Raw genomic sequence first — 10,468 nt, forward strand, 5'->3', positions numbered from 1 at the left:
TTGATAAAGTTACAAATTTACCTTTGGCGAATTTCCATACAACTTTTGGAGGAGGATAACCCGAGGCTTGACAGTGGATAATTGCTGAATGATGGTATAGGACAATAGTATCAACAGGCTCTGTGATCCATTTTGGTGCCACTACACAATTATAAGAAAAATATTTATGTTTATAATTAAATAATGCATTGCAAAATAGAATTATAAATAAGATAGTTTATCCATTTAATATTTTAAAACATAAGAATAAGTTACTAATCATTCACCTCTGACGACTAATTTTGATGTAAAATTAGCTTGTGCTGCTCCGTTTTTAGCCACACATGTGTAAAAACCAGAATGGTGAGCAGCTAAGTTACTAAAAAGCAAGGCACTGACAAATTGATGGTGTTGAACTTGTACAGCAGGTTCATTGGGCAATGGATTGCCATCTTTTAGCCAATTGATTTTTATCGGTAAGTCACCCGAAATCACTGTGCATGAGACATGTGCTCGATTCCCTTCTTGCAAATTAGTTGGAAAATGGAATTCCTGAATTTCCGGTGGTTCTGAAAATTTAATTTATTTTTGAAAAATATACTGTTTTTATACTTAAAAATATACTGTTTTTGTACTTTAAAATATCATAAATAAATTAAATTGTTTTATTACTTAAAATGTTAAGGAAAATTTGGCTGCGTGCAGTTTTATATTGCTGATTTTTTATTTCACAGGTATATTCTCCTTCGTCATGTTGTGAATCGATGTTATGCAGTAACAGAGTGCCATTGGAAAACTGCTTGTGCTTACTACTAACATGTGATCCGTGATGTAGCCATGAAGTTGATGATTTAGGAAACCCAGCAACAGGACAGTAAAGCATTATGTCATGCCCATATATTGCTGTTATGTTCAAAGGTTGCCTTGCTGTTGGAGGACCTATAATAATTTTAAACATATATTTTTTTAAATTATATTTTGTTAAATAATATATGATTTTAGTCATAATAAGCTCTAATAAATTTTTATTTTTCTATATTGAACTGGCAACAAAACATTTCCATTTGTAATAAAAACCATGTACCAGTTTCATATTTATAAAAGCATGCTTCATTTTTAGGGTATAGTTGCGCATACCATAAATATTTAGTGCAGCTGAATGACTTATTTCTCCAAAGGTATTCTGTGCTGTACATGAATATAACCCACCATGATGAACTTTGGTACTGGTTATATTAAGAAAACTTATAACGTCTCCCATTGAATCCAAAAATGAACCTAACATGTATTCACCACGAGGTAGTAAAGAACTTCCATCAAGAGACCACGTAACCCTTGGAGGTGGCATTCCTGATGCCTTACATTTTAATGAGATGGATAACCCAGGTTGAAGAGTTTGCTCAATAAATGTAGATTGAAATGTAGGTTTCAGAGCTGGAAGGAAAAAACAAATATTATCTTCTAAGATTGCACAAGATATTAGTTTTTTAATTCTATTAATTATAATTTTAAAAATATACATAAAAGCAAATGTATTCCTAAATACATTATTCAGTAAGAGATACACTTTAAAAAGTTTTATTCATATAACCAATCTTCAATAAGCAATAAAAGATAAGGTGTGTTGTGAATTTAGTCTTCCTCATTTACAAGTTATATTCTGCGGCATTTCAGTGAAAAAACAGGAAAAAGTAATAAAAAATTTACCATCATGATGCAGGTAACCTTTTTTAGACTTGTCAGTGAAATACCAGAAAATCATTTAACATATTAAGCACATTAATAAATTGTGTTCATCAAAATCTTTCATGTTGGCAAGAAAATTTACTCTGATAACTTATAGTGATTTTAAACTGAAAAGGACAAGAGAATCAATGAATGAAAAAAGGTGATAAAAATGATTACCTTTTAACTAAAAAAATAACATTATAATTATGAAAACTGAAGATTGTTTGGTTCAGTTTATGTTAAGGAAGTACTCCTCATGCTAAATTGGCCAGGTCCCCACCACCACCACAGAAATTAAAGTCCACCCCCACGTCGGATTCGAATCGGCACCGCTGTAGTCACGTGGCAGTTATTTTACCCCAATTTTTTATCACTACAATGAAAACTATAAATAATTACCAGTCTAAATTGATGAATCTGCCAAGTATAGGTAGGGTTAATCAAATTGGTGGCTGTTACAAACGTTACAAAACAATTAATTTTTCATTCGGAGCTCTATATCTTTAAAACGACTAACAAGACTAGAAACTTAAACGGACATCATTTAAAATACAGTAAATTTGCTAAAATATGAGCCCTAAAAGAGCTATTTACATTAAATAGTTCCTGAGATATACCTTTTTAAATGCCACATTTAATAAAAAATGCACAGAATAATCAGAAGTTAATTAATTAATCTTAATAAATCTGTATCTCAAAAACCATTCGATGCACAAATGTCTATTAACACTCAAATTAAAGCTTATTTAATGCAATATTAAGTAATCAGCAAAGTAAACGTAAACAAACAAGTAAGCGTTTATCTTTATAGGAGTAGTAGTTTTATGATATTTGACAAAATAATTTCACAAAATGTTAATTTCTAGTTGTTAGGATAAAATTTTCCCTTTTTGAATAAGTATATCCCAGGAACCATACATAACAGGACGTACATATGTCTGGCAGCACATAAATTAAAGGTAATTTCACGTACCATAAAGTAGTCTATGACACAAATTTTTGTAGAGGAAGTAGTTTTTATGATATTCGCATATGAACATAAATTTTGTCTGAACAACTATAAATCAATTTATTTTAGCAAATATCATAAATACTACTACTCCTACAAAGATAAATGTCAAAAACTACTTTATGGTCCATTAAACTAGCTTTAATTTAAGTGCTCTCTTCCTCCCCACAGGTACCTAATATAATGGAATGCGGTATGCTTCAGATTTGTCTCATGATCCAAGAATCCATAAAAATCCATAAAACAGGAAATAAATTTTTTACTTGCTGAGTACCAACTAGGCAAAGGTTTTCTAGATTATTCAATAATTAGAGGTTCTATGAGAGAAATGATTTATTTGGCCAGGCTGTTCAAATACATTGGGTTGCTAAAATACACAGGTTACCCATCAATCCATGACTGGAGGGAGATATTTAAACTACATATATTTACATGATATAAAAACAATTTTTTTTTTCTACCTTTTCCTTTTTCAAACAATAATCCTCTATACACAAAATAAAATATATTTTAACTATTTTTTTCCCATTTGACAATTTTATTCTATTAATTTGGCAATTTTAATCTCCCTATTTCAATCTCTCATACCTCCCCTCTCCAGTGATCTGCAACACACATTTGGTCCGTTATACAATTAAAAGAATTTGTGATTAAAAAGCAATGTAAAAATAAATCAAAGATACAATAGTCACAGCAGTAGATCAGTTTAAATTAACAAATAAATAAGTTAAAAAAACTAATATATAAATTTGAAAAACATAAAGTGAGTTAAAATAAATAAATAAATAAGTTAAAACACAAATAAACAGGTAAGTAATCTCGGTTGAGACTGATGCATAAAAGTACCTTAACTAATCCTTTTTTAGAATATGTAAACATTATTGACCAAGTAAACATGATTTTATAAACACAGAGATGATTAAATTGAAATATTGAAAATGCTACGAAATTATTTTACAACCCAATATAAACTGATACTATTAGTTTTCATAATGAACAGGACCCTGTTGTGACAACTGATCATGAACTGGAAATAGTAGTATAGCAAGGCTAAGGCTCAAAGATCTGCGCTATAGGAAAAGAAACAGAAGAAGAATCATATTTTTTATCCTAAAAATTTAAATAAAATATCCTAAAATAAAAAATATCATATCTTACATCCAAGAACAAGCTGAGCAGTTGACTGTTCTGTTTCATCAGAGGTACGAGCCAAACATTGATACATGCCAGCATCTTCTTTATTCACATTTCTTATTAGAAGAATTTTTCCATTTTCATACTGTCTCAAATCATTATCATCGATAACTGGTTTTCCATTTTTTAACCATGCTATGTTCAGCGAACTTGAACCACCTTCCACTGTGCAATTAAGTGTTACTGAAGAACCACCATCAACAACCTATAAATAATTATAAGTTCATTTCAACACTTTTAAAACCCTCTTGAAGAGCTATATAAATAGAAATATCAACTAAAGTAAATATGATTACTCATTTATTGACTTTCAGAAGCTCCTAAAATGTCTTTTTAATGGGATCTAATTACTTTTTTGTAATATAGATATGGCTGAACTACAAGTAAATTTCTTCCATGGGTGTATTTTTGGCTATTTAGTGCATTATTTAAACATTTCTTTTATGACTCATCAAACCTGCCTTAGACTTTCTGAATAGCTATCCAGGTATAACTCCTTAGGGAAGGAGTTATAAATAATCTAGTTAAAAATAAATTTTTAAAACTTGGACATAAAATGTGGGATTGTTAGTTTCCAGATGTTTCATCCAATGTTTAACTTCATAACTACTATTTTAAAAAGAAAACAAAAAATAGAAGATCATTAGAAAAACAAGTTAGGAAATATTAAATGCATAATTTTATTAATATATAGCTTTTCTTCTTAGCTTTCACAGATTAAGAAGCTGAAGAATTAATCTGGATTCAGGTTACTCTTTATGACAGCTAGACAGAAAATCATTTTTATTTTAATTTACTTGTTGTTGTTAAACTAATTTTGACATTGATCTCAAAAATTAATTTTAAAATAAAATAGTCATGAACAATATATAAAGAATATTTATACAACCTGATAGTGAGGGCGTAATTGCACAGTGAGAGAGCTATATACTATTAATTCAATCTGTTTTCTATCTTCTCCATGTACATTATTTGCTACACAAACATAATGTCCAGAATCATGATTTTGAATACTTGAAAAACGTAAAACAGATTCCATTGGTCTAATAACAATAGATCCCTGCAAAATTTCTTCCAGAATTCCTTCTTGTTCTTTAAACCATCTGAAATAAGAAAACAGAAAAACTATACTCAGTAAACAAATTATTACAATATAGTTAAAAAGATCAATGTGGGATAACAGCCAAATGATGATTCAAATAACTATGAACTATTGGTTAGTATTTGTAAACTTTTCATCAATGTATGTAGTTAGCATTAGTTAGACTAGTTAATGTTAATTTTTGCATTTAGTCTATCTTTAAACCAAGAATTTTTCATAACTTTTAGAAATACAAGCTGAATATTAAACATCAAATATCCCCCCTAACAAAAATTTGAAATTTGAATTCAAGTTTTCAGTACTTAAAAAATTGATACAAGCTTGAAATACTCAGCAGCTCTGTTCTTTACTTCGAGGTGCACATTGAGTAGAATTAAATAATCTATAACTTCAAACCGACAGAGATTATTAAATGGGCAGTTGTTTTGGTATTTGATTCTATTATTTTCTAATTAAAATGGACCACCATTTTAAAAATAACCACTTTAAACTCTTAAAAAATAAAGTAAAAAGTAAAATTGTTGAAAAAACAATAAAAAGTATTTCAAATTAAGAACACAGTCTTTGCAGTAGTAATAAACTTTAGTAACATATTTGGGGAAAAAAAGTTAGGTACGTATGGGACAATACTAGAACAAAAATAACACTAGGTACTTGCATTGTTATATACAATACCTCAATTTTCTTTATGAGGCTTGTTTCATGGTTTTCTTTAAAAAATCATAAATCAAAAATGGATTGAGATAGAAGGATAAGTTGGTGGCACTAAACCACATTTCACCCCTTTAATTACTGATGTTTCCTCCTGAAACACTCTGTGAATGTGTGCATAATACATACATTTGTTAAAAATTTTATTTTTACCTATAGGCTGGTGGAGGTGCTCCTTGTGCAACGCAAAGTAAATCAATAGCACTTCCAGCTTTTACTGTCATAGTTTCAGAGTCTTCTTTAATCTGTGGAATTGCCTCAGTGACATGATCTATAAAAGTTGAAGATCAGAAATATACCTGATTAAATCTATCAGAAGAAAATAACAATTTCAACAACATTTATTAAAGAACATTACTCTATTTATGGTACAATGATTGACTATTAGACATATATATTCTAGTTTATTAAAATAAAAAGAAAACAAATATTTGAAGTATTACAGTTGTACGTTCTGTAACTTTATAAAAATACATTTTGTTTTGCTCGAATTTCTAAGAAATGCATATAAATGTCAGGGTTGTGGTCAAAAAAGAACAAATAGTTTTCAACTATTTAATGTCTGATGTTTCGCCCTACTTTGCAGGGCCTCATCAGGGCTGTTCAAAGTGATAGGTTAAACAGGCTCTGCAAAGTGGGGCGAAACATCGGACATTAAATAGTTAAAAACTATTTGTTCTTTTTTTGACTGCAACCCTGACCATCTTCTTATATTTAAAGTTATACGGTCAACTATATATATATACACACACACATATTTTTATATATTACATTCCATTATTTGCATCAGAACTTGAATAAGGATGGATGCAAGTAAAAAAAAAAGTTCCATCTTGTTTCTGAAGCTGTGTGGTCTGAATTCTGCAGGATGTGAGTTTTCAAGGAAAATTACCCTGAAATGCCATTAACCCCTCAGCCATTTGTCACAAGATGTGTAACCTAATTGAAGACTGCTGGATACTAATCTAAGTACATTGATAAAATAAAGAATGTTCTTTCAAAACTAGATGCCGAGTCAGCAGCAACTATATCTCCAGCTCAGAAATTGTTGGTAAATCTGATTTTGAAAAATAATCTGGCTTTAATGCACACATTAAAAAGCAGTTTTCATTAAAAAATCTGACTATTAAAAAACGGAAATTTTAAATAAAGAAATTTGAAAAATATAAGACAATCCAGGAGTAATAGGAAAAAATAATCCAGACAAAACAACAAGATGTGTTAAAAATAATCCAGCCTGGAAAGTCAAAATGCTGATTATTATTGATGTCATTGGTGAAAAGGAGATGACAATGAATTTGCCAACTGAGTGGAGTTTTTTTTTAAACAGCTGCTTTTCATAATACTCCAATTACTTCAGTTGACATCAAGTGGTCATTCAGCAGATACCGGTCTATACTAAGGCCTGACTGACATAATTTTACACTTGATTTCCTACTGTCTTTCTGAAGAGTAGAGAGTTTTTTGAAACATATAAATTTAATAATTTTAGTGTATTTACATATATTTTAAATATTTGTTTTGAAATTAATACATATATAGCACTTTTGATTTCATGAAAATCCTCGCTCGAGTATTCATTTAATAGAATTACTATTTTAAAATGCTGAAAAGCTGTTGCTAAATTACAGCTCAAATGAGGAACAGGTAAAAGTAAAAGGTTGCTATCATTTCTAATAATTACTTTCTACAGAGGAATAGCTTACTTGTCATTATCTCTTTTACACTGATATGATATAATTAATAGAATTTAATTTTTAAAAATGAGAAGTTTTTGGTGAAGACTTCGAATTAATAGTATGAAGTTTCAACACAAAGTTTATTACAAGTCCCTCAATTTCTTATAGATCTAAGGCATCTTCAGGATCTTTTATTTGTTTTTTGATATTATACTGTAAAATTTAAGTTTGCTGGAACATTAATAGAAATATTTTATACAAACATTAAAATTACCTTTTAGAAATATCCTCCCATGCCTGCTAATAATCTTTTGTCCAGTAAAGGGATGTATTATTTCACAATAATATGTTGCCAGGGAATCGGAAACTGATGTTGATCGTATATGCAGTTGTCCATTTTTTGTGAGAATAAATTTGGATTCAGGAATAATTGGAGCCCGCAAGCCACTTGGTTCTTGCCTTAGCCAGTTGATGATGTGCAATTTTCCAAATATTTGTCGTGTTTTACATTTTAATACACCAATATTACCTTCAATTACATAGCTATTTTCAACATATATTTCATAGTCTGAGAGAATTTCTATAAAAAAGAAAAATATGATTATAATTAGAATCAGTAAAATATTTCATAAATAACCAGAACATTGAAAGTAAGTTATTTATGCTTCATTGTTAAAGAATTGGAATATATAATTTTAATTTATGCTACCTATGCTGATTACTTTGTCACTAATAATGTGAAAAGTGTTACTACAAGATAACAGTTACAGTATATATTTAATAATAAAAATATCATATTAGAAATATTTTAATGAGTTTATATTAATAGACTGATAATATGTAAAAAATAGAATGACATTTTACATTTGATCTCCTAGGAATTTTCCCTTTGCTAGTGGAAGTGGTATTGAGGACAATGAAAGAATAAAACAAAGATGTTTTATGGATTTTATTTTACAATATCTGCAGGATAATTTAGTAGGTTTGTAGGATAACTGGTCTTTCCTGCCAATTAAATACATGAGCCCAATGATCAACCAAGAAATGTAAGATGTTTGAGTACTGAAAAGTTTTTTTTTTTTTTATAGCATAATTATATTATTAATTTAAGAGGAATTATTTTAAAATCTACTGACCATTAAACATAAAGAAATCTTAAAGGCAAAGTATTCTTCATAAAAAGATTTTAACTAGAATAATATAAATACCCTCTCAGTTATTGATTTTAATAGGAGCCTTCTAGCAATCAAAGGCCTATTATATCAAATATGTTGCAACAATGATTGTGTTAAGTTTGTTATCATATATTTTTAATATCATTCAAAACTATTTTATCATATTGTAAAATAATGTGCACGGAATAAATTAATTAAATTCTGAGCTAATCATCAGGCATCATTTAAAAATTTCAGTCATTCTGTAAGTATATGCAATTCCTATGTGTAGTTTATAGACTCCTGGAGATTGAAATTTGGAATTTCCATTGTCTATTTGATTTTTCTTCAATAAAATCTAATTTTCAAACCATTGCTATTCTTTTCCCATTCCTCATCTCCCGATAGAGTATTGGGGCTTTCTTATTCAGTTCTTTTCATTTAAAGTCAGGCACTGTACTCTCTGGTCCAGTAGTTTTTTACTCATAATAAACTTCAACTACAACACAGCTGCTTCTGTGGTGCAAGTTGGTACAATGGTACAAGTTATTCCTCAATATGTTCACCAAGTGTATGTGTCCTGGTTTTTCATCTTGTTCTTCTTAAGTATTAATTAGGAGCTCTTCTTTCATCAAATACTTCTTGAAAAAGCTTCCTACATTCTTTTATTGTATTTCTTTTCTTTTTTATATTTATTGTAAAACAGTAATTGAACATTACTTTCAATGCGTCGGGTGACTTTCTTCTTTTCCTCTTGTTATCTTTAGTATATTCTCATACTATTAGAACGTACTAACACCCGATGCTCTGTTCCAGTCCACTTTCGATTGTTCAGCCGAGGTTGCTGAATGTGCCAACAGATTGGGCATTGATCAGGGGCATCGGACTGTGAAAGCTCTATGACAGTCGCTACGTGAAAATGCGTTCGAGGAATGGGCCAATTGCAGGTGGCAGGGCATTGGGGTACACCATTTCAAAGAGACCCCGAGAGCAAATAAGTTTATATACGATAAACAAATACTGGCTGTGAATGGTCCAATGCCCTGAAATTGAATATAAATTATGCACCCCTACGTGGAGTCCCAGGTGTCAGCAGACAGGATAGAGTTAGAGAGATAGCAGAGAGGATAGTCGCAAAAGCAACAGAGAACCTGAAACACCAGTACGTGTGCTGGGGAAATGCCCCAACAACTCCCTCCTCATAACATGCTGACATCATAGAGTGAAGTACGAGTTAATGAAGCTCCTAAGAGAAAGACATTTTTCCTGCTTTGACGAGGTCTACTGTGTCAATACGGATGGATCCACATGATTTCTGGACATTGATGCTTTCCCTAAGAAGGGGAAGTCCGCAATCATTCTGGATCCCACCGTGAGATATGAAAATAACGACCTTGACTGGGTAAATAAAGTAGATATGGAAAAGAAGGAAATCTACATTAAATGCATCCCTATCCTTAAGGAGAAGTTCTGTAAGGGCTTCGGAGAACGAGACTTCAACGGGAGAGGCCTCTGGTTCGGAGCCTCTGGAACGATACCCAGCACAACTAGGAGCTTCATGGAGGAACTTGGGGTCGATGTCCAGGACATGGCTAGGATAACAGAAAATATAATACTCGACACCCTGGGAATCATCCATCACAACATGCATGGAAATTATTGAGTAATGGAGTCATCCAGAGGAAGGATGATAGCATACATTGCATATCTTATTTGTTACTTTATTATTTTGTATACATTTTTAATATTTATTCTATATTTATTGTATATTAATTTTAACTTAGTTTGTAGAATTTTTTTAAAATTTATATTTGTTACTTAAGTATCCTTTATATATCTTCTTATATCTCTATCACTATTTTATCCATTATTCTGGAAAAGGCACATTGGGTTGAAACCAAAATATGAAAGG

General features: G+C 30.4%; 1 protein-coding gene across 2 annotated transcripts in view; it reads right to left on the reverse strand.

Annotated features, from left to right (window-relative positions):
• Window positions 1–10,468, reverse strand: part of LOC106678827 (cell adhesion molecule Dscam1) — a 68,640-nt gene that overhangs the window by 56,941 nt on the left and 1,231 nt on the right. For both annotated transcript variants that reach the window (XM_067053450.1, XM_067053449.1), the window contains exons 2-9: window positions 7,677–7,982; window positions 5,877–5,994; window positions 4,800–5,013; window positions 3,875–4,115; window positions 1,117–1,413; window positions 652–918; window positions 267–548; window positions 22–141 (exon numbers count right to left, since the gene is read on the reverse strand). In XM_067053450.1, the coding sequence (XP_066909551.1) occupies window positions 22–141; window positions 267–548; window positions 652–918; window positions 1,117–1,413; window positions 3,875–4,115; window positions 4,800–5,013; window positions 5,877–5,994; window positions 7,677–7,982 (1,845 nt within the window). The remainder of the gene's footprint in view (window positions 1–21; window positions 142–266; window positions 549–651; window positions 919–1,116; window positions 1,414–3,874; window positions 4,116–4,799; window positions 5,014–5,876; window positions 5,995–7,676; window positions 7,983–10,468) is intronic.

Source organism: Halyomorpha halys, unplaced genomic scaffold, assembly GCF_000696795.3.
Source record: "Halyomorpha halys isolate HHAL.00 unplaced genomic scaffold, Hhal_1.1 Scaffold163.1, whole genome shotgun sequence".
Lineage (NCBI taxonomy): Eukaryota > Metazoa > Arthropoda > Insecta > Hemiptera > Pentatomidae > Halyomorpha > Halyomorpha halys.